The following is a 25,025-nucleotide window of genomic DNA, read 5'->3' as shown; positions in this document are numbered from 1 at the left end:
CTAATATTTGGTGCCATTTTCACATTGGTCTTGTATTATGACTTTTCTTCCATCTTCTACTCATATTTCTGACCTTGTAACTAGACCTTCATATACCCTAAAAAGTAGATTTTTTTGTTATTATTTTTTTATTGTTTAAAGTTTTACATATGTCTCCTTTTTCCCCAATTGACCTCTCCCCCCCCCCCCCCCGAGCCATTCCCACCCTGGGCAAGCCCCCACCTCCTCAGTGTCTGTGTCCATTGGTTATGTTAATATGCATGCATACAAGTCCTTTGGTTGCTCTCCAACCACCTGCCATTTGTCTCTGGATCTATTCTTATTCAGAAATTATGTTGATCATTATATCCCACATATGAGTGAAGTAGATTTTTTTTTCAAGTGGTAATCCTGCCTCTTCAGATTTTCCTGCAATCATAACAAAGCCTATCTTGCCAAGGCCACGTGGTTAAACCTTGTGCCAAGCAATACAGAGAAGGGAAAAAGTAGGTTTACAGATATCTGAACAGCTATAAACCTACTCTTGCACGCCCCGTATATCTTTTAAAAAGCTGGTGTTTTGAGCAGCTGGTAGGAACATGGACTGCACGTCTCCACAGAAACCCCAATGCTTGTGGATGACTTGACGCTTCTAGTCCAAGCCGTGGATGTGACTCCAAATAAGGGTTTCATTTGTACCTCCACATGAGGAATTATGTGAAAGCACCTGGAGAGAAGCAGTGGGCATCCAGACTACTCTGTATTGCTCTATATTATTTTCTGATATCTCTATCATGTTTGACTCTTAAGTCCTAGCTTAAAAAATGAAAGCATCAGCTTTGATTGGCCATGCAAAAACTAAATATTCTACAATTGTACCTTAAAAATGTCCCACACCATTTTTTACTATATAAGAGTCTCAGGCACTTTAAGAAAATGTTTCTGGAAGACTGGCTCTGAAGCAGTGTATGAGCAGAAGCCAAGGCTAAACCATTGCTAATGGAATCTGTGTCCCTGGGATACTAATTAACTCCTAATATTGCACATAAACTAAGCCAGCAGCTACTGAGAGAAGCAGCTTATTGGGAGAGGAAAGACTAAAGAGGTTTAAAAGAAAAGTACTCTAATTGGAGAAAAAAAAGACATCAGGGGCATAGGATGAAACTTTTTCTCTCCATCCCAACATTCTTTTGTTTCTTCCATCCTTTTTCCTTTTAAAAAAAAATATATTTTTTTATTGATTTCAGAGAGGGAGAGATAGAAACATCCTATATAATAAAAGGCTAAAATGAACATTGTCCTCTTGACTGAGAGTTCCACCGGGAGTTCAACAGGGAGTTTGACCAGGGGGCGGGGTCGGGCAGCCAACCATCCCCAGCCCCTCTCTTTCCACCCCCCCGCTGGACCCCACCTATGCATGACTTCATACACTGAGCCTCTAGTCAATGATAAGAATCATTGATAGGCTTCCTCCTGCATGCCCCCCACTGGGGATTGAGCCCACCTGGGCATATGCCCTGACCAGGAATTGAACCATGACCCCCGGTTCATAGGTCCGCGGTCAACCACTGAGCCATGCCACCCAAGCCCTTTTCCCTATTTTCCTTTCTCCACTCTGTGTAATTTCCTGAAAAGCAGACTAGAGAGAGGCTCTCCCCACCTGGAGCCTGCTCTCCCTATTCTCTTGAATATGGAAGTTGTTTGGGTAGATGCTCTGCTCCCTGGGTGTCTAACCTTGCCTGGGCATGAACATCCCAGCTTCTCCCCTAGAGATTCTGATTCAGAGGGTCTGGGACAGAGCCTGGGAATCTGTATGTTTAACAAGTGTCCCAGGTTCTTCTTATGAGTTTGGGGAATAACATTCCCTCTAAAAATACACAGTCCCTGGGCCTGCAGTGGGACCCCTGCAGTCATGTCAGAGTAAATACAGTTCAGAAGGAAGGTGTCAGCAATGGAAGCTGCAGCTATCACACCCCTTTCCAGACAGCTCTGTTTGTTTCACTATTAAATGTTTTAAGCATCGTTGTTAGAACAAACAGCTATTTATTTTTAATGTCCACATATAAGCATATGAATCCATTCTTTTAGGTAAACCCACCAGTGGCCTGATCTACTGCTTTTGACCTGGACTATATTGGCCAGCACCTCCTCTAGTGGCAGCACCCTATTCCCGGTTTTGTTAAGAACAGGACTATTCTGATGCTCCTGAGTAATCTAAACCACCCACCAAAAATCACTATTCCATAGCCACTGGTGCAAAAAAAAAATGGCAAAAACAAACATACCAGTTGAACCATCCACAGAATCTTCCATTCAACACAGATGTTCAAAAAGCTTTGTAGAAAATCTGTGATGTAAGTAAACTCTTTTTCTTTAAATAGTCACCTGTTCTAAAAAGGCCTGCAGAGACATTTCTGCTAACACCTAACTGCATATGCATGTCATCCCCATAGCCCTCTGGAAAAATAAAAATATATTATTTGTGACTTTATTATACTACTAGTGGCCCGATGCACAAATTTGTGCACATTGAAAGGAAATTAATTGGAAGAAATATTTTAATATCACTATTCACCCTTTCTGTATAATAGAAGTGTCAACCAAATTCACAATCGACAATGACAGATCAAAACACACGCGTGCGATTGGCGCCAACATATCTCACATGCGCCAGTCAACTTAGCCTTTTATAGACATAAAATAAACTTGCTTAATTAGACCTGCTTTCTGATGTAGCTAAACTTTTTCCATCCCAGTGAAGCACCCCAACTTCTCTTTCAGGTAATTGTCAGCAACACAGCAGTAAATATCAACACGAAGCAGATTATTGTTGTAGATCACACAGGGAGAACAAAGGATAAAATATTTAACTGCAGCAGTGTTTGACTATATTCTGCTCAGTGAGAAAAACCTTAAGTCATTTTCAAGGTCCACCATTTCTTACTTCTTTTCAGTCAGGATGTTTCTAAACTTTCTAAAACTCCATTTTCCGGCTAATGAAAAGAAAATATGATTCCACTAGGTCTCCTACCTACTCCAGGACTTCTGTGAGGATCAAATGAGATGAGGCACAGGAAAATGCTTCACAGACATTTGGTTAAAGTGTAAAATGTTTCCACCTGGCTATAAAGCAAGTCGTGTTCCTGGGCTGAAAGAAACTCCAAGGAGGCTAGTCACTAGGGAGAGGAAGCCGGGCATTGCTACATGATGTCATTACCTGGCACCCACAGCTACCATTTCCAGGCTGGGCTGTGGGCTGCATTTTGCGTCATGGGGTCTTGGCAGCATCAGCTGCGATTTGGTAGGCTGTCACTCCGGGATGGTGGCGGGGCCTGTGTCCCACTTGGGGGAAGCCGAGTGTTGTTTTGTGGGTGCCAGGTCCATGGTGCCATTTCTCTGTAAATGGCCAGTGTGTGTCACGGCAGCTCCTGCGTTGAGCATCTGCCCCCTGATGGTCAATGCGCATCATAGCAACCGGTCAGATAGTCAGACACTTAGCATATTAGCCTTTTATATATACAGATTGTTTGAGGTTCAGCCTATTAGCCATGAACTAATTAAGACTGAAGAGTAGCCTGGGGCATTACTATCACCCATGTGTTGCTAAATGAAGTGGCCTATTGTGTGTCCCCTATAAACAGACTGTCAAGAATAAAAGACAGTATTGTCACATCATGCTTGCCTCTTCCTACATTTAGGAATACTCACAGCAAAGGGCAGCTCTTAGAAAAGGAAAACATGCCTTCTGCAGTATCAGGAAGTCTCCACTCATGAAATTACAAATTACGTATGAGTGTCATGGTTCTGGATTCTATTTTTAAACCTGACCTTGAAGCTGATTTCTACTTACCTGTACAGAGCTTTTCTTTCTCTTGATCAATTTCACACATTTCCTTACAACTTTTAGCTAAAAGAATTTAAATTATTTGATGAAAACATTCTTGTAAGCCAGCTATTATTCAAGAATGGGTTCTGGAAAGATCTATTAGTTCCCTAGAGGTCATACTTACACTTAAGTGGTTGTAAAGGAAATAGCTGAGGCGGGAGAGGAGAGAGCTTGTGTGAATAAGCGAGAATTTAGTACAATGTCATTCATTTAACAAAGGCAGATACTCATATGAAATGTTCCTTGACTAACCAGCTATTTCCTTAGGAATCTGAAATGTCACTGATTCCTCCCCAGTGTTTAGAAAGGGCACTGAATTGAAGATATGGGTGTATGGTTTTGAGTCCAAGTGGGTTCTAGTCCTGATTCTTCCTGGATATAACTCTGCATAATCATTTCATGGCACTGCTTCAGCTCTGTCTTCAATTGAATGGGAAAATAAAAATATATGTCCTACTTCACACAGTAGCTATGAGGCATAACTGTGCAACTTGCCTTAAATATGGTAGAACAGGCTCTAATAAATGTGAACAAGTCCTGTAGAGTGTAAAGCACTAAGAACAGTGTTGTTAGTAACATTGTTTCTTCCATGGAAATGAGCCTACGCTTTATTAAACACTCATCTTACTGAAAGTCCCAAATACCCAGATTCAAAAGAGAGGGCAAGGAATTACATTCCAAGGGGAATAAGAAATTATCTAACATAGTCCAACATCCCTGAAGTGGAGCCTTGAGAGAGGCTGATTTTCATAAGCTTGGTTATATACCAGGACTCTGGCCACTGAGCCTGCTTCTACCCAAAATTGTCTGTTTTCCTAATAAAGCCAAATAAGGACCAACAGGGGCCCAATCCTCCCATGACCAAGACCACAGGCGTAGAAAAGCAACGCTCTGAATAATTCAGAACAGTGGCCGTGCAGGCACAGAGCAAAATGGTAAAGAGAAATGTTCTGGGAGCTTACCTACTTTTTTTTTTTTAATATGTTTTTATTTATTTCAGAGAGAGAGAGAGATCAGTGATGAGAGAGGAGCATTGATTGGCTGCCTCCTGCATGCCCCCTAATGGGGATCGAGCCTGCAACCACAGCATGTGCCCTAACAGGGAATTGAACTGGTTCATGGTTGTTTAACCACTGAGCCATACCAGCCGTATCCCTTGTGTCCTTTTTTATTTCTTCCTCATTTCTTCTTGACAAGGTCCACTGGTACACAAAAAGGACATCTCCCATCTCTTAATGACAAACACATAAGAATCTATTGATAACTTTGTTGGACTCCGTTACACTGTTTAAGAAAGCATACATGAAGATTGAGAGTCAATTTAATGTATTATTTATGGTGTATTTTTTTTTCCTTACCAAGAATAAGAATAAACCAGAAAGAGGAAAAATAATAAAACTGGGAGACTGAAATACATAATGCAAGACACATACAAATCTACATATAATCCTCGTGTGCTGGAAGATTTTCTTAACAAAAAGATTGCATTCCAAGTTGCTGCTAGTTTTGATGCAAATGTGGTATGTACCATGGCCCACAAGCCTATGGCTTCAAGTAGGTAGAGTACAGTCATCACAAGTTATTCTCTGTTCAAGATTTCTATTTCAGAGTTAAGCATGCCTTGGTAGCAATAATTGTTATACTTAGTGCAAGTAGACCAAACCAAGGAAAAGACACTGTGGAAAAATACAGAAGATTTACTCTACCTAACCTAGCAACTCCTACTGAACAACATGTACCCTGCATATTTACGAGTTGTGGCCCGTGGTTGTGGAAAATTCACTACAGAATTAAAACCAACACTGCATGTTACATTTAGTATACAGCATGCCTTTCCTGCTCAGAGCAAGAAAAATCTGCTACCCGGCAGATCGTGAGACTGATGGCCTGACAGCAGCAATGTGGCGGGATGTTGTTCTTTTTTTAGCCCCCAAATGAAAAATAATAATAATAACATGGTTGACTATCCCGATTAAATTCCAGTCCAATTCAAAACTCATCTTCAGAGCTGTCAGCTAAGAGCATGACTCGGTCTTGCATGCTGTTGAATTCTCTCTGCTGGAGAAAGAAAACAGAAAAGCATTAAAACCCTTTCTGCTGCAGAGCAACACTGAGGGATGCCCCCCACACACACACCTTTAAAAGACACACTCACGAGTGAACAAAGCCAAAGGCGGCAACTCTCGCAGCTAATCCCAAACCACTGGGCACATCCAGACCTTCCCTGCCTCATTAAGCCCCGTGTGCTTTAATAAGCAAATGAGAAAGGCAAAGAATGTTCTGAAATGGAAGAGTTTTTGCTGTTGTTGGTTCCATACCTTTCTTTTGTGCCTTTTGAAGCCATTTCGCCTTCTGCGATTCATCACCTTAATGCTGTAGAGCGCTCCCAGGATGAACAAGGCTCCCGCTATCCCCACCCCTACAGGCACCAGCATCCCGGACATATAGCCAGCCTGCAGGGAGAAGGACACCGCATTAGGACTCTCAACAGACCCCTGCCCTGGGTTCCTCATTTCTACTGGATGGCAGCGGGTTGTTAGACACCGTGAATTCTCCCATCTGCTTCATTATAAAATAAAATAGCGTTTAGAATACAGTTACTTTTGGGGGGAGACGGCAAAGGGAGAGAGGCTTGATGGCTATTTTGGGATATTTCCAATACTTAGAAGTATTACCATAAATCAGCCAGACCTACTGGCACCTCCAGCTTCTGATTATTCACATTTGTCAACATCAGGTTTGGGTGACAGAAATACTAGTATAATTTGTATTAAAGATGGATGAAGTAAGCTTCTCAGAATGCCAGGACTATTAAAATGCTATAAATTGGAAATGTCAACCTGAGTCAAGCTTTGGGGCGAGGCGGGGGTGGAGTGCCCTCTGGGATGCTGTATTTCTTGGAGGGTAGGAGGAGAGCCTTGACGTCGGTGGGCTGCTCTCCCACAATCCTAGCAGCATTACAGCAAGAAAGGACAGAGAAATGCGCTTGAGTGCAAGGTGAGGGCTCCTGGAAACAAGCGGGAAGAGAAGGACCCGCAGAGGAAAGAGGAAGGGTGTTTGGTGTTGGAGCGCAGGGAGAAATGACAGGGATGAGGAGAAAGTGTGCACAGAGAGTGGATGGATTAACCTATATGAAAGGGATAATCTGCCCAGTGGACATGCCCGAAGTTGGGGTTGAGAGGGAATTCTGAGTGTCCCCAGCCCCAAAGAAAGTGGCAGAGAAGGGCATAAAGATCTCTGCCACTAACAATGGTGCCTCAAAAGTGCCTGCAGATATCAAACCCATGCATGTCTCCAGTGTCCCCAAGGTGTCACTGTGGATACGTCGGCCCTAAGAAAGCAACGTGATCTCCACACATCCCTGGGCTTGGGTAAGTAGCTCCAGACCTACCCAAGCTCAGGGTAAGGCCATCACAGTAAGGGTGCTCCCTGCGTCTTGGCCAATAAGACACCTAAGGGCTAGGGGAGTCTTACTAACTAGAGCTCTTTCACAGGGGAACATGACACTAGTCTGCCTTCCAAGAAGGCCCTTTCTAGAAGCCTATCCAGACAAAATACATGAACAATTTAAAATCTTTAAGCTGTAATAAGTACATTAGATAGGCATTATTTTAAGGGGGAGCTATGAGTCTACTCATTTATTTATTTCTCAAGTTTCTAATATAGCACAATTTTCAGTATATTTCAGAATGAGCCAAGAACAGAGAGAGACAGAGAACAAAAGTTTTCTAAAAAGTGCTGAAATATGCAGTCTGTGACGTTTCCCCAACATTTTTAGAAGTAAGTGAAAGGGATAGACAAGGCTTTGCAAAAGTGCACCCTCTCCTGCACAGCTGGCTCGCTCACTGGTTCTGCTTCCCACAGTCTTGACTTAGGGCAGAATATAAAAACGTTTCCATTGATTTGAGAACAATAGCATTGTTCACCAGCATACTAAGAGTTTTTCCTTAGAGAAACAAAGCCCAGACATTTTTCAACAAATCACTATGCTTTGCATGAACCCAAACTTTTTTTAAAGTTCTTCCAGATCTACTTTAAAAACTTTATAATTTTCCATGCAAGAAAATATTGAAAATTTTGGGACTCTCACCACAACTGTGAATATTTTTTTAAAATTACCATTCCCAGTGCATGGAAACATATGCACATGTTGAAACTTGATCAACTTTACGCACAAGAAATTAGACTTTACATTCAAAGGATGATATCTGAGCTTTTGGAAGTTCAGCTTGATTAACTTCTCTGTGTGGGTCGCCTTATGCTCTGCAACTTATCCCCAATTACAACAGGCGAACAAAGCAACCTATCCCTTTCCCAACCTGGCTAATTGAAAATAAGCTCTCCTTTTAGAATTGTCCATAACTTGTTTCCTGCAGAAATGAAGACAAATACGATAAATGCACATAATTTCTAAGTGATCAATTCTGCCCAGTACCTTTTCTCTGTTCAAAATTATTGCTTGTATACGTGCCTGCACACATAACACCCTGAGGATACAACTGCACTGTGTATATTCCAGCTGAGAACACATAATTTGAATCTAATCATAAGAAAACAGTCCAAAAAAACCTAAAATGAAAGAGATTCTATTTTTTTAAAGGACTATATTCTTTTTCTTTAAATTTAAATATATATTATTATTGATTTTAAAGAGAGAGGAAGAGAGAGAGAACACCAATTTGTTGTTCCATTCATTCATGCATTCATTGGTTGTTCATTGTATGTGCCCTGACTGGGAATCAAACCCACAACCCTGGTGCATCAGGACAATGCTCCAACCAACTAAGCTACCCGGCCAGGGCAAAAAGGACTATATTCTTAAAACATGTCAGTGTCATGAATGACAAAAGATGGCTATAAAAAAATGTTTCAGATTAAAGGGAATTTAAGAATCATGACAACTAACTTTGTTACATGACTAGACTAGATTCTGTACTGAAGAACATTTTGGATTTATTGAAGAAACTGAAATATGGGTGCCAGATTAGATAAAAGTACTTCATTGATGTTAAATGTACTCATGCTGATAACTGTATATGTGGGCTAACAGAATGTTCCTGTTCATAAGAAAAACATACTGATGTACTCGAGATACAAGCACCATGACGTAAGCATGTTTTCCTCAAATGGTTCACAATGGGGAGACAGATTTTAACTTGGCTACCTATTGATATATTTTCAACATCTACATTGTACCAGTAAATGATAAAGCAAATGAGGTAAAATGTTAAAAAAAAAAAAAAAAAAAAAAACAAGCGCATCCGGGTAAAAAGTAGAAATTCTTTGTAATATCCTTGTTCTTGTATCTTGACATTATTTACCAATAAAGTTTTACATTTTTAAATAGACTGTAAGCCAAAATAGTACTAGATACAGTTGGTTTGTGTTTGTTTTGTTTTACATTTATGAGAAAGGTACCCTTCCTTAGGATAATGTATTTGCTCAGAAACATCTGTCTTCAAGAAAGCCATGAAAAAACCAAATGATACACTGTACTGACAATGCTCTTAGGATTTCTCTGCAACAGTGGTTGTCAACTTGAGCACACATCAGTCACCTTCAAGATTTGTTCAAACACAGATTGTTGGGCTCCATTCCCAGAGTTTGCGACTCATGGGGCCTGAGATTTTGCATTTCTAACAAGCTCCTCGGTGATGCTAATGCTGCTGCTCCACACCACACATGAGAAGCACTGCTGTGAAGTATACTCTGGGGCTTCCCCTTTCTGGACAATTCCCTAAAGCTAGAAGAAACAGAATGAATGGTCTTGGTGACATAACAACAGAGCTGGTCTTTAGTACAGAACTATATATCTTCACTTTTGAGAAGCAAATTAGATGTTGAAAAATATATCAATAGGTAGCCAAGTTAGGATTTGCCTAACAAGCACCACTAACTTGGACATTAACTAGGAAGAAGGTTAATGATGGAAAGAGGATAAGAGCTGTCCCTGAATACCCATTTGCCCTTTCTTCTAGCGCAATAGCACTTCCAGTTTGAGCTGGGGACAGAACAATGACATCTCTCTGCTTCCATGCAGTTGGGTGTGACCATACGATAAGTCTAACTAAGGAAATGACATGTTAGTGGCACATGTAACTTCCAGGACATGCTCATGGGGAGGAGAGCTTTTATGCCCCCTCCCCCCCGCCACTCACCATTTTAAAAGGGGAGGGATGTCTTAACCTCTCCTTTCCTCTTTTCTTCAGGCCAGAATATGGACTTAGCTAAGTTGAAACTGCCATCCAGGGCCATGAGATGACCTTAAAAATGAAGGTCACAATGTGGAGCATCAAATAGAAGGAGCCTGAGCCTTCACAGTGTTGCTCCCCATTAACCCTTGACTGCTACCTCCAGACTCATAAACAGGATACAAACTTCTATCTGGGCTAAGCCAATGTCATTGAGGATTGGTTATCTGTCATGCATAGCTGAACTTAATCCCAACTAATAAACAAACAATGACAACAAAAGAAACATTCAGAATTTTTAAAAACATCACCCTTTCTAGAGCCCAGCTAACTAACAGAGAAACCAATATTGGGAACAATTAAATGAAGCTAAACTGAGAAGTTTAGTCCTGGGTTGGCTGAAGAGCCAGTTAAATATGTAGTTTAGTTTTCCGTTCTAAGACGTTCTGTGACTTTCTTCAAAGAGGCAATGGTTTTGTTCTTAGTTTCTGAAGATAATGACTAATAAGACTTGTATAGGTGATAACTAGCTAGATGAAGAGAGAGAGGAAGGGAAGGAGGGAAGAAGAGCTACATATATATGTATGTGTATACATATGAATGTATGTGTCAAGTAAGTGCATAATATTTCTCATGGAGGATGAGATATATGGGAAAGATTAGAGTGAGTCCCTTCAAAATATGACGATATAAGGCATTAAATAAGTAAACCATGGTGGGAGTCTCAACTATTTTTCTTCCAATTTTTTAAAATTAAGACATAGTTGAAACAATTACTATGGGGAAAAAATGAAAAGAGGGCTAAAATTTTTCAAAATAACCCAGAAAACTAAAATCCATACATAAAATTATTTATCTTGGTGAAAAGGACCAGGGAAGGTACCAGGCCTTTGAGACAAGATCAGAAGGAAGTGCCCACAAGAATAAAACATATGGTCTTTGTCTACAGCTGCACAGATTTTTAACTGGAGTGGCAAAGCTATATATACATACAGGTAAGAAATTTTGCAATATCTAACTTCAAAACAGACTACATGCCAAAATTTGTTTTCTTAAGTCTATTTTTGTCCATTCTTGTAACTCAGCATACTCGCTATAGAAACAATGACATATGAATTCCTAAATTAAACTACCAACGCCTGTTTGCTTCTCATTGCATATTTTTCCCTGAAAAATAACAAGAAGCACTACCAATGTAAAACATACAGCTCTAAGCTTGTGAACTTTTCTTCCCCCCAAATCTTGTTCATCTTACCTGATCAGACACACAAATAGTCTCATTCTCAAAAACTATATTTGCTAAATTTTACTGAGAGGCAGAAAAATAATAGTGAGGAGAATTATCATGATAATCACACTTAGTTTTATTCTTGCATTCTTTAACATTGAACTACAGCAAAATAAATATTAACCATTCAAATGTGGAGAAAATTGACACCAAATAATAAAAAAAGATATGGAATACCATCAACACAAGTATATTCTAAGATAAGCGAATTAGAGGTAACTCAATATCTGGCAGTTGATAATATTTTCATTTAACTAACCCCCAGTTAAATCTGAGCTGGGCTCTGGTAATGGGATCTGACACAGGCTACAGCAACGAATTCAAGATGCCATCAGTATTTTCACAGGGAATTCCAATTTAAAATTACAAGGTAACCAAAAATGAAAACTTGGGCAGTATTGAGAACCAAAGAAAATGAAAAATATGAACCTGGAAGGAAGTTTTAATATTGTCAACCACTAAGTGGGTAGAAGAATTAAAGCAAGAGAGAAAAATATTTTCCTATATTGGCCATTCCAGACAAATCAGTTCATTATCATTTAGTAAGTAGTGGCACTGTGACGGACTACATAAAATGGGATAAAAGAGAGGGGTCGGGTATTCAGGTGTTTTTTGTGCCACCCCCCACTATGGTTTAAAGGTGCTCATTCCACCTCAAACTTTTATTCTTAAATCAAGTCTGCCCGTGAGTCAGAAGAATTGGTGCCTTCCAAAAGCCAAGATATTTCCTCCTCATAAAGGAAGATCAGGCTTAAAAGAGGCTTGCATTGGGACAAGAAATGCCCAATAGCACGGGATTACAGTCCTGAAATTCCCTAGAAGGAACTCCACTTTGATATGTTGACAATAGTTTTGAGTAGAACATGCCTCTTACATAACACTTATTCTCTAGAGCACCATTCATTCTTAAGGCAACATCTCGTATGCTCAATCATCAGATGTTGCTTTAAGAATGAATGCTGGCCCTAGCCGGTTTGGCTCAGTGGATAGAGTGTCAGCCTGCAGACTGGAGGGTCTCAGGTTTGATTCTGGTCAAGGGCACATACCTCAGTCACAGGCTCGATCCTGGGCCCCGGTCAGTGTGCATGCGAGGCAACCAATTGATGTCTCTCTCTCTCTCTCTCTCTCTCTCTCTCTCTCTCTCTCTCTCTCTCTCTCTCTGTTTCTCCCCCTTCTTTCCACTCTCTCTAAAAACCAATGGAAAAATATCCTGAGGTGAGGATTAGCAAAGAAAAAATAAAAGAGAGAATGAATGGTGCTACAAGAAGAAACTTACAAAGAAGACCTTTTTGCTCGGTCCTGTATCTTTGCATAGGTTACCAGAATCAGAATAATGAATTAAAGCTCCATTACTTTGAAGTATTTGTATCTGCCAAAACCATGTCCTCTAAGGTAAATCTGAAGGAAGAAAATACTTCTCTTACCTTGTCTTTTAGTTTTTCCATCCAGCTTCTCACTAGGGAAAATAAGAGAATAAAATGTAAACAGCCATCATTTTACCTATATTTCATTGTGTTAATTCTATAACATTTGAATAGCATTAAGTTAACTTGATACAATATGAACAGAGAATATTTTGGTTTGCTAAATGTATTTTTTATTATTATAAAATGCCTTGGAGGGAGGTCTGGGGAAGGAGAGAAGAAATCACCTTTAAAATACCAAGTTCATTTTTATCTGACATTTCCTCCTGAGCTGTCTTCTTCATTGTTTTCCATTGTTAAGTTCACTGGGAATGCTGTACTTGAATCGATGTCAGAGCAGAGTAAGGTCGGAAGTGGCAACGGGCGGGGCAGGCTGGCCCAGCACTGGCTCCAACGACAAGCACTGGCTTTCCCATTTGAAGAAAACTTGACCAAAGGTGCGAGAACAGAACGTACTTCTGAAACCTCTCTAGCTTGCAAAGTGTGCCATTCCATCATAATGTAACCACGATGAGAAAAATAAAAGCAATAATCAAGTAATATTTATAAAAGGCCACTGGAAGGGATTACATCCCCTACGAAATGTTTCACAGACCATTCTTACAACCATTTGGAATTACGTGTACCAAGAATAGAAGAAAGCATCGATCAAAATGAAAACGTGTTAGAATGACCATGTAAAGGGTAGTTTAAAGTTAGTGGTGGGATTTTTCATCCTCACAGACTTTTAAAGCTATAAAACTGAATGAAAATTCATTTTTAAAAAGCATCAAAAAGGAGAAAACAGAAAAATACATCCTCATTTTACATATTCACAAGCTCTGGCGATTAACACCCGGACATCTTTGCAGGGAGCACTATTCTCCTCACCATACCAGGTAAGTTCCCCTGTCTCCCCACCCAGAGGCGTGTTCCACACGGCATCTCAGAGAATTCCCAGCAGCAAGGAGCCCCAGCAATAATCCACTCAGGAACACCCCCTTCACTGGCTCTCCACTCACCCCTGTCTCACTGAAAACTTGGACAGTGTTGAAAACCAAAAGAAAACGAAAAATATGAACCTGGGAGGAAGTTAATAATGTCAATCACTTCCTCTCAGTTTGCTTTTAGGGAAAAGTCAAACTAAGACACTAGTCTAATTCTGCCACCATAGGCAGGTGTCCCCTTTGCCATGCCAATTTTATTTATCTTGTACATTAAAACAAACTCTTAGAATGAGCAGAAGGAGCAAGGAAGATAGGCAAGCTGGCCAAGCTCAAGGCAGATGCCATCTCTATTTATCTAAGTTAATTTTAACTGAAGGACTAAGGGCTACCTGAATTTATAAAATATACCCTTTCCATATAGCATTGTATGGTTCCACTTCGCTCACATTCAATTTTGAAAAGGTTATAAATACCATTTCTTTAATAATCAAATTTTCAACAGCATTTATACCTTTAATAATGTAGGAAACTTTCTTTTTATCTTAATCAGTGAAAAGAGAAATGTATGCTCCACCTAAATAAGTAATAAAATATCAGAGCAGAGTCTTTTGCTCAAAGCATACATAACGAAATTTCAATTACAGTATTTCTACAGTATCAATAAATAAATGGAGACCAGCTTATTCTTCCTTGTTATTTATAATCATAAGTGCCTCTTCTAGCCCAAGAAACAGACAAAGCTGCTTTCCAATTTACATAATTACACTTAAGAATAATAAAACTTACCAAGTTTTAAATACTGTTTGCATGTTTTTTAAAGGAACTTGAGTTTTTCCAGCTTTGGATTAGACTCTAATGATGCTAAATTTACCTGCTTTAAAATCACACAGAAACCCTATCTATCATCATTTGTTCTTCACATAATTACAGAACAGCAAGATCCTGATGAATAGAATGACCTACTTCTCTGCATAGGGCTAAGTAGCAGTAATCGTGCACCTAAGAAGCAATTAATTCTGAAGGCTCTGCACTAATATTCACAGAGAAGGGTGCGAAAAGCCGATACCCTAATCTCAACTTTCAAGTAATATTAAGTATATACTTAGTTAACTGCAAGCTAAGAATGATACTAGATACCTACTGGGAAGATGCAGTTGAGTACAAGACATTCTCTTTGCATCTTCCCAATAGGTATCTAGTTATGAACTTTGACCAAATGGCAATACAGGGTGCATAAGTGAAGAAGTGTGTGTGTTTTTTCTCTTCCTCAAAAGAGAACCATGATATCCAATATTGCTCGCTGTGGGAAAAACAACTTGTCTATGTTCCTCCTCTTTACCTGATGATGAGGGAAAAAATGAAAACAAAAAGTCACTGCGCTTTGCACAAGACATCCTTGAAAATTCTGTTGAGCACTGAGGTTTCTGGTCTCTGCTTTTACACTCCACAGCATCAAATCCACACCCAGGGGACCTGAAATTCACCCCAATTAACAGTGACATTTGCACTACCCAATTTTCAACTGACTGGTGAAAAAAAGAAGTTTGGTATCCAGGCTTTATTTTTAAAAGAAAGGTTACTGTTTCCTGAAGTGCATATCATCAGGCTTCCAGTGCAAGGTCAAGTCTGTGAGTTGCTTGCCAGATCCATTGAATCTACATCTTGCCATCTCATGTGAGGCTTTAACAACCATAAAGTCCATCAGCCCTAGCTTCAGTCTTCCATTACCAATTTTATGTAAAGCTATAGACCACTTCAGCTTTAAGACAGGTCCCCACACACCCCTCTTCTTTATATACATTTTGGGGCTTTCACTGATAAAAGTCATGGCTTGATCATAGGGTGAGGCCAAGAGAAGCCTGGCTATTGACTAGGTAAGTTTGAAATCTCGTGTTCACTGATGACCTTTATCTAAGCTTTCTGACATGATTCTACGTAATATACGTGAAGCTCCCACTTCCCTAGTGTCATAGCTCGGCCAATTGATGAAATCAATTAGAAGTGGAGAACTGAATGAGTCCTAGAGTGGTTCCCAAGGCAGTTTCAGGGTCTGCTTCCCAAAGTTCAAATTACCAGTTTATAATGTGTCACTCCTCATAATAAATAATGGGCAAACAGCAAGCGGCATGCACTCTCAAGAGAAATTAGGGCCAATCTTTGGTTAAGAGCACCTGAGCATTGCAGTTAACACTCGAAGACAGAGCTTTTCTGCTATCTAAATGGATTACTTCAAAGGCAAGTTAGAGAGCAGGCAGCTCTGGTGGGGTGGAAATTGCTGGAGGGGGAGGGATTCAGCAAAGAGAGAGAGAAAGAGAGAGAGAGAGAGAACTCATGGATACAGACAACAGTGTGGTGATTGTGGGGTGGAGGGAGTGGGTGAAGGTGGAAGAGGGTATAGGGAGGATAAATGGTGATGGGGGAAAAAATTTTTAAATAGACAGTTCGATTCTTGGTCAGGGCATATGCCCAGTGTGAGGCATGCAGGAGGCAGCCAGTCAATGATACTCTCTCATTATTGATGTTTCACTCTCTCCCTCTCCCTTCCTCTCCCTGAAATCAATAAAAACATATTTTTTTAAAAAAATAAAATGTGCAGCCATTGTAGAAAACAACTTGGCAGTTCCTCAAAAAAGTAACTACAAAGTTACCATATAACTCCACAATTCCACTCTTAGGTATATATACCCCAAAAATTGAACGCAGGTCCTTAAACAAATATTTGTCCCATTATGTTCATAACAACACTACTCACAATAACCAAAAGGTGGAAACAATCCAAATGTCTGTCAACTAATGAGTGGATTTTTAAAATGTGGTATATGCATATAATTATATACATTGGAATATTACTAAGCCTTAAAAAGGAATGAAGTACTAATACTTGCTACAACATAGATGAACCTTGAAAACACTATGCTGAGTGAAAGAAGATGGGGTACTATGTGAACCCTCCTGGAAGCTGGGTAGTAGCCACAGAGAAGGGAAAAGATGGGATTCATATTCCATCCACACATACTCAACTCATTGTGCCTCGGGCCCCACATGACAGCCACCCGCTGCACTCCCTGTCGGAGCAAACACCCAAGTCAGCCTGCCTGGCTGACTAGAAAACAGGATTTTCTCCTTACTGAAACATGCAGAATATAACATTTCACACTTAGATTATTTCTCTGGAGTAATCATAAAATGTATAATATCTACTACCAGCAAGAAACAGAGGAACCAGGAGCAGTCTTACTTAGATTTCTTATTTGATAGGTTTTTATTTAATTAGAAGAAGAATCCAACATATTTTAGTATTTAATAGGTACCAAGTATTGTGTCAGGAAATATCTACGAAGCCTTGTATATTTATAAATTAAAATTAAGACTGCAGTTATGCTTAAAAGAGAGGAGGAGAAATTGAATTGTATTTTTTTCAGCAGACATAATTAAACCCCAAAGCTCTGAGCATCGATTAGACACTAGAAATAAAATCTGATTATCTCAGAGACTCATTTCCATGCAAACACTTTTATGAGTTATCTAACTGCGCATGGCCGTGAATTAGCCATCAACCAAAATGAATTTGTTTTTACCTAGTAACAAACCTTGATCCCACTTACGAGTTACTTATGAAGAAGCAGCCAGAGAGCTTTCATTTAATTGCAAGATAACCATCTACATTATTAATAAGTTTATTTTCTTCTTAATGTAGTAGTCAAAAAGCCATCAATGCTACGTGACAAATGTACACCAAGAGAGCCTACGCAAACAACATCCACTTTCTCCATGGCCCGGCATTACGGAGAAATAGTGTTCCAAGATGTGTGTGAGGTTTTATGTTCACACAGAGCATCTTCAATAGACTTCACAGAGAACTACAGCTACGGTGAACATCTGAACTCTAGGAGAGATGCTTCCAAACTTTTAATGCAGTTTATGAGAGACTAACAAAATGAAAGTCAAGACCCAGTCATTTACACAGAGCCAAAAAGAAATCAAACAAGAATAATTTGAATAGTCCCTCTTGTCACTGTTTTCTCCAACCACATACTTCATAGGAAGCTGCCATCATGTTTCACCTTAGTACCACAAGAGCCCCGCATGTTTCTTTCCAAGAAATACTTTTGAAAGGCAATGCGATCACATGACTCCCTGTTTAAAACTCCTTTAAAGCTTCCTATTGCAGGGGGTGGGGGGGGGGGGGGGGGGAGAGAAGAGGGAAGGAGAAGGAGGCTCTAAACTCCTTCACATGGCTTACAAGGTCTGCATGATTTCAGTTCTCGCAACAAGCTCAATCCACCTCTCCTCCAGATCTTCACACTTACTCTAACTTCTATCTCCACCTCCTCTTCTCCCAACTCACTCCTAGTCGCTCTCTAGGGTACTATTCAGGGAGGTCTACTCTGACCCCTAGACTAGCTCCCTCTCCTGGAGCATCCAGAGCGTCGTGTTGATCTCATATTGTTAATATCACATGCCACATGTAATATAATCATGATTGTCCTTATTTAATGAGTGTCTTGCCTATTGGCCAATTCAACTCTCTGAGGTAGAGAATATGTCTGTCTTGCTCACTGATGCAGCTCCAGCAACACAGAGCCTGGCCCAGGGTGGGGACACTGTTGAATTAATGACTCGTCTGCCATTACAGTACATTCTTGCAAGGACTGGGGCAGAGCGTACACATTTGGAGCCAGGTAAAGGACAATCGAGCTAATATATCTAATATGGTCCTACTGAATATTATCTGTAGGAAGGGTTCTTACCCATTTTTGTGCAATGAACCCCTCTGTCAATAAAGGCTATGGACTCCTTCTTGGAGTAATGTTTATAAAAAATCATAAAATAAAAAATATAAAATACGAAAGAAACCATTATATTTAAATTCCACTATCAAGCCCTGACCAGTCTGGCTCAGTGTGACGGAGACAACCATTCGATATGTCTCTCTCACATCCATGTTTCTTTCTTTTTTTTCTTTCTCTTTCTCTTTTCTCTCTCTCTCTCTCTCTCTCTCTCTCTCTCTCTCTCTCTCTCTCTCTCTTTCTCTCTCTCTCCACGCCCTCCTTCCTTCCATCCCTTCTATTATCTCTAGAAATGAATGGAAAAAATATCCTTGGGTAAGGATTGAATTCCATTATCAAGTTATTTTTAAATTTGTGATACTATAGTAAATCAGCCTTTTTACTCTCTCATTAAATAAGAAGGTCTAGTGGCAGGTCTAATTACTACCCTAATCCCAAAGTAATGAGCATGAGTGACATTGAGCTATCTGTGATAACTATAATGTAATCTAAAACTATCTGTAATATTTGTTGTGAGAAAGACACACTGCTATTACTGCTGTGGATACTGGCTACAGTTATTAGACAAAACACTAAAATTCAGTTAGAACAGTGATGGCGAACCTATGACACGCGTGTCAGCACTGACGCGTAGCCATTTCTGATGACACGTGGCCGCATGCTGAGGATGAAACATTTGCTGCTCCTGAGGATGAAACATTTGCGACTAGAATCTTGGAGTTAGTTTTTTCCTCAAAGTGACACACTACCCGAGTTATGCTCAGTTATTTGGCGAAGTCTGACACACCAAGCTCAAAAGGTTGCCCATCACTGAGTTAGAAGTTAGTGAAAATAAGGATATAATTTTGACCATCCAAGTGACCATCGAGGAATTGCACTGGTTAGCTCTCCTGCTGTAAAGGAGTATGGGTACGGATAAGTTTGTTTTACACTGAGAAGAAAACTTATTATCCCTACACAGATGGCCATATAGGGTTAAGACCAAGGACTAGCCTTCCCTTCACCGATCCCCAGATCCATAACCACATCTGTGCAGTGTCTGTGTGTTCCCTACTCTCAGACATTGACTGCCTGAACATGGTGGGGTGCCAGTGCAGCCCATTCCTGTGGGCCAGGGGGTCCCCTAGTGAGCAGTTTTGGCTCAAAAATTCAGTCAGCCTGGCCAAATCATCCTCAGAACTGAGCTGTCATCTGGGTCTTTTCCTACTCAGTCTTTCTTCTTTTCCCCTCTCCTTTCACTGAAGCCAAACCTGTGCTGCAGTCAAAGCTCTCCCAACCTCCTCCTGCTCCCTTCCCTTGATCCTCCAGGTGTTCCTCCCAGTAAATCTCCTGCACACATAATCCCATCTTGATTCTGCTTCTTAGAGAACCTGAACACAATTTCTTTTAATAAGGAAAAGAAAATTCTATTTGGCTGAGTTGATTCAAACCTGGTTATTCTCAAGATTGTTGGACACACTGCATTTACAACACTTTCCCAATATCTACTTCCTGATTTCAGAAAAGAGTTTTACAAAGAATTTTTATTTTTTTTAAAAAGAGCTTTCCCATTAGCTCTTTGTCAGCTAAAGGAAGGGTCCTATAGGGTTAAGACCAAGGACTAACCTCCCTACACAGATGACAATGGCTCCTTAAGGAACAGAAAGAAGAGGGCTGAGACCTGCAGCCAACAAAAAGACTTGGTTTAAACGCTATGATTTGAAGGAGACACAATGTCAACCCTTCAGGACACCCTGCTTCTCATTCTTTTTTTAAAATATATATTTATTGATTTTTTACAGAGAGGAAGGGAGAGGGATAGAGAGTTGGAAACATCGATGAGAGAGAAACATCGATCAGCTGCCTCCTGCACACCTCCCACTGGGGATGTGCCCGCAACCAAGGTACATGTCCTTGATCGGAATCGAACCTGGGTCCTTTCAGTCCGCAGGCCGACACTCTATCCACTGAGCCAAACCGGTTAGGGCCTGCTTCTCATTCTTGAGAATCCTTCTGACTCAGTACTATGGGACAGGACTCCTCATATGCAATAAAGAAGTCAATATACTGGATGGGTAGGGTAAGTTAGCATTGCAGAAAAGATGCTGAGAAAACAGGGTTAGGATAAGTACATTTGAATCGGGAAGAGGGACAAAGGCTGTTGAGAGCACACTCGCTCCACACGGGACTGCAGGAATAATAACAACCTAAAAAGTAATATTGGAACCAAAATAGGGAATAAGAACACACCAGAAAGGGGGACTGGGATAAGCACAGAAATATCAAGATGAGAGAAATAAACACAAATATGAAGTTTCTAAGAGTTGATGGGGAGAAATGTGTTAACATCCCAACTTGAAACTTGGAACATATTTTTCCACCGAGACCTTTTCTGGTGCATTGGTTAGATTTTCTCAGCTCCTTAGAAGAAATTCTACTTCTGGTACATTGTGAGCTAAAGAGCTGTTATGGGCTGCCCCAGGGACCTTACCACGACATATAACATGGTTTCTAAGGGGTAGTGTCCTTTGCATTTCAATCCATTTTGGGGAAAGAATTCACTCAGAAATACACAACATCCCGTGTTTCCCTGCGTAGGAAGAAACATGGTGCTATTGGTTGAATTGTGTCTCCCAAAAAGACATGTTAATATCCTAACCTTCAGTACTTCAGAATGTGATTTAATTAGAAATAGGATGCTTGCTGATGTAATTAGTTTAATTAAAAGGAGGTCATACTGGAGTAGGATAGGCCCTAATCCAATATAAGAAGAGAAGAGAGACACACAGAGAAGAGATTGCCGTGTAAACAGAGACACTTAGGGAGGATGCCATGTGATGACAGGGGCTGAGACTAACGTGATGCATTTACAATGCAAGGAACACCAAGGCTTCCCCATAACGCCAGAAGCTAGGAAAGAAGCATCAAACAGACTATCCCTTCGAGCCTCAGGCAGGAACCAACCCTGTTGAAACCTTGATTTTGACTTCTAGACCCCAGAACCGTGAGAGTGTCCATTTCTCTTGTTTTAAGCCACCCAGTTTATGGCACTTTGTTCAATGACAGCCCAAGGAAGCTAATATAAGCACAGGGCTCCCCACCACAAACCTTCCTGCCTTTGTTACCATCGAGTTACTGATTTGTAAATCTCACAGTCATGTACCAGGTTTCACGGGGCTGGATTCCATGCCAGAGATGGACAACACCTTTGGGAACTGGGTCCCTGGTAGCAAAAATCAGCTTGCTGATGCTCTCTAAGGACCTGAGTCACCTCTTTGTTCCTCGGGAACAATTTGCATGCTGAGATCATCTAGTTCAGTCCTGGCCCCAATATATTACACTTAAATTGTGCTTTTATCCCAAGAACACTTATGAAAATTGCCTCATTAATTCTCATGGCTCCCCTGTACTGAAAGAAAGGGACAAGTACCATTATCGCAACTCTGAAGATGAAGACACTGAATTCTAAGATCCCAGGACTATGAAAAACATTGACAAGTCATCCACTCCAAAGAGGCCCAAACCTGTTGTTCAGCAGAATTACCTGAGCAACACAGCAAAAGCACAGATTCCCAGGCTCGGCTCAGCAGCCCCAGGACACAGCCCAGGAATGTGTATGTCTAACAAGTTCCCCAAGGAATTTTTTTTTTTTTAAATAACCTGACTAACACAATTTGTGAACTGTCATTTGGGAATCACAGAGAGGTCTAGTCTTTCTCAAGTTTTAGAAAGATTATGACATTTGTCAACAATTAACCACATATATGACAATGGTTCCATCGGGTTATAATGAAGCTGGAAAATTCCTCTCACCTAGCAACGTCATAGCTGTCATTAATAGAGAGAAATGTTCGTGGTGCTTTATCTGCTTACAAGCAAATCTATGGTTGAAAAAAAGAAACAAACCAAGTAAACCACCATGGACATATTGCTGAAATTGACTGAAACCTCCGCAGGAAGAGCCTCAGGCAGGTCCTACAGGAGGTTTTCCAGACGAAGGCACTGTTATCAGAGGAGATGACAGCTACATGCATGTGACTGTCCCTGAAGACCTCCCAGTGGGACAAGACATGCAGGCGGGAGACAGGGATACTGATATCCTGGCCCTGTGAACGCCTAGGCTAATGTGTGTGTTTGTGTCTTAGTTTTTAACAAAAAAATGTAAAAGTAAAAAAAATAAAAGTTTTTAAAATAGAAAAAAAAGCTTATAGAATAAGGATATAAAGAAAGAAGTTTTTGTAATAGCTGTACAATGTGTTTGTGTTTTAAGCTGTGTTATTATAAAAAAGTTTAAAAGCTTAAACAATTTAAAAGTTTATAAACTAAACATGTCACAGTAGCTAAGTTTAATTTATTATCGAATATTTTTAATAAGTTTAATGTAGCCTAAGCGTACAGTGTTTAAAGTCTACAGTCATGTACAGTAGTATCCTAGGCCTTCACAGTCACTCAACACTCACTCACTGACTCACCCAGAGCAGTTCCCAGTCCTGCAAACTCCATTTATACTAAGTGCCCTGTACAGATGTATCATTTTTTACCTTTTATACTGTATTTTACTGTACCTTTTCTATGTTTAGATATGTTGGAAACACAAATGCTTGCCACTGTGTTATTATTGCCTACAGTATTCACTACAGTAACATGTTGTGCAAGTTGTAGCCTAGGAGCAATAGGCTACAGCATGTAGCCTAGGTGTGTGGTAGGTTATACCGTCAAGGTTTGTGTGAGGGCATGCTATGATCGCAGAATGAAGAAATCACCTAATGTACATTTCTCAGATAAAATCCTCATCATAAGTAACACATGACTGTGTATGAACAGATCCCTTTTACACAATTAAATTTCTTATGATCCTCCAGTACTAATAAATTATTTTTATTATAATCTTACTTAAAAAATACAATCGTAGAATAAAATAGAACCAGAGGCACAAAAAACCATGGAACAGACTGATGAATCTCAGAGGAAAGGGAAGAGGGGGGAGGGAAGAGATGAACCAAAAAACTTCTATGCACTCAATAAAAAAATGTAAAAAGAAAAAAAAAAACTTCTATGCATACATGCATTACCCATGGACACAGACAGTAGGGTGGTAAAGGCCTGGGTTGGGGTGGGATCCAGGTGGAGGGGAGCAATGGGGGGGGGGGGGGGAAATACTCTCAACAATAAAGATGTTTTAAAAATACAACCCTAAACCTAGATTTTTTTTTAAATCACCTAATTATGATAGCTCTTTTATATGACCATAAAACCAGGACCAATTTAAAAATTAAATAGAATCTCAATAAAATCTAAATTGCCACCACCAGGTTCTATGTGGCCGCTACGGAACTCTAGATGATCTTTCACTGCTGTAAGACCAGTGGCAGGCTCAGGCCACCTGTGCTTCCAGAAACTCCATTCCCACAGCTCTTCCCTCCAACAACCACAGCCAGGACTGCCTTCCCACAGCCCGTCTCAATGTCATGGCCTTTGGTGCAGGAGAACGTGATCATCAACACAACACAAACACAGGCTTTCCAATCACATGGCATGCTCAGCTATGGGGAGTCATCCAAATAATCTAAAACATGCTTATCCTAATGTGTTCACATTTTCATCCAAATGTGTGCACAAGATTTAAAGCTTCTCAGAGTAAATTTGTGGAACTCCCTTTGATAAACCTTGATCTAATCCATCTGACTTCTTTTGGGTAGTGTCAGAATTCAGTAAATGTGGGTTTCAACTTCTTAGTAGAGTTAACCCTATACTGTGCTTACTGTATAGCAAATAAACTGTTCTAAGCCCATTACATGGTGTACAAGATGATGTTTATTCCTCAGAGCAACCATGAAAGGCAGGTTCAACCATTAGCTCCATAGTGCAGATGAGAGAACTGAGCAAGAGAGGGTAAGTAATTTGCCCAAGATCACACAGCTCTGAAGTGGCAGACCTGGGAACTGAGCCCAGGAAGTCTAGCTGCAGAGCCACTGCTCTTCACCACTAAGTACAAACACTCTTCAAGTGATGGATTCACATCCCAAGATTAATGGTAGAATCTGGCTTCTCTCTGCTCCCAACAAGTGGGACTGTGAGGCAATGGATCCAGGCCAGCATGAGTTGCAGTAATTAGAAGCTTGGGTGAGGGGTGGGAGGTTATGCTGCATAGAGCTAGGAAAAAAAGGGCCTCAGGGACTCACCAAGTCAAAAAGCCAGGCAAACCACCCAAATAGGCACCCAACCAGAAAAGCTAGGTAAAGTGGAAAAATTCAGGTAAATATCAATAGGACAGAAACCAAGGAAACCAGATGAGTGAGCAGGTCTGAAGCCAGTGAAACAGAGCTTAGAAATATTCTCTAAGCAGAAAAGAAAAATGCCTGCAGCCTTGAGAGTGACAGGGAGGAAGCTGTTAAAGTTGCCAACTTAGCTCCAATAGAATTCTGCAAAAAGGAACCCCAGTCCTCACAAGATAGATAAAGGTGACACTAGACTCTCTGGAGAGTGAAAATCATAAAAGCTGTGCTGGCTGGGTGGCTCAGTTGGTTGGAGCATCGTCCTGTACACCAAAAGGTTGCAGATT

At 40.4% G+C, this 25,025-nt stretch overlaps 1 protein-coding gene across 3 annotated transcripts in view; it reads right to left on the bottom strand.

Annotated features, from left to right (window-relative positions):
• Nucleotides 1-5,180: 5,180 nt before the first annotated feature.
• The window catches only part of ARMH4 (armadillo like helical domain containing 4), a 101,274-nt gene continuing 81,429 nt past the window's right edge, over nt 5,181-25,025 (bottom strand). For 2 of the 3 annotated variants that reach the window (XM_008139001.3, XM_054716029.1), the window contains exons 6-8: nt 12,769-12,800; nt 6,184-6,318; nt 5,181-5,923 (exon numbers count right to left, since the gene is read on the bottom strand). In XM_008139001.3, coding sequence (XP_008137223.2) covers nt 5,855-5,923; nt 6,184-6,318; nt 12,769-12,800 — 236 coding nt within the window. In that variant the 3' untranslated portion in view covers nt 5,181-5,854. The remainder of the gene's footprint in view (nt 5,924-6,183; nt 6,319-12,768; nt 12,801-25,025) is intronic. The other variant, XM_054716031.1, reaches the window with a different exon arrangement.

Source organism: Eptesicus fuscus, chromosome 5, assembly GCF_027574615.1.
Source record: "Eptesicus fuscus isolate TK198812 chromosome 5, DD_ASM_mEF_20220401, whole genome shotgun sequence".
NCBI lineage: Eukaryota > Metazoa > Chordata > Mammalia > Chiroptera > Vespertilionidae > Eptesicus > Eptesicus fuscus.
Note: the sequence above shows the minus strand (reverse complement) of the source record. Positions and strands in the feature narration are given on the sequence as shown.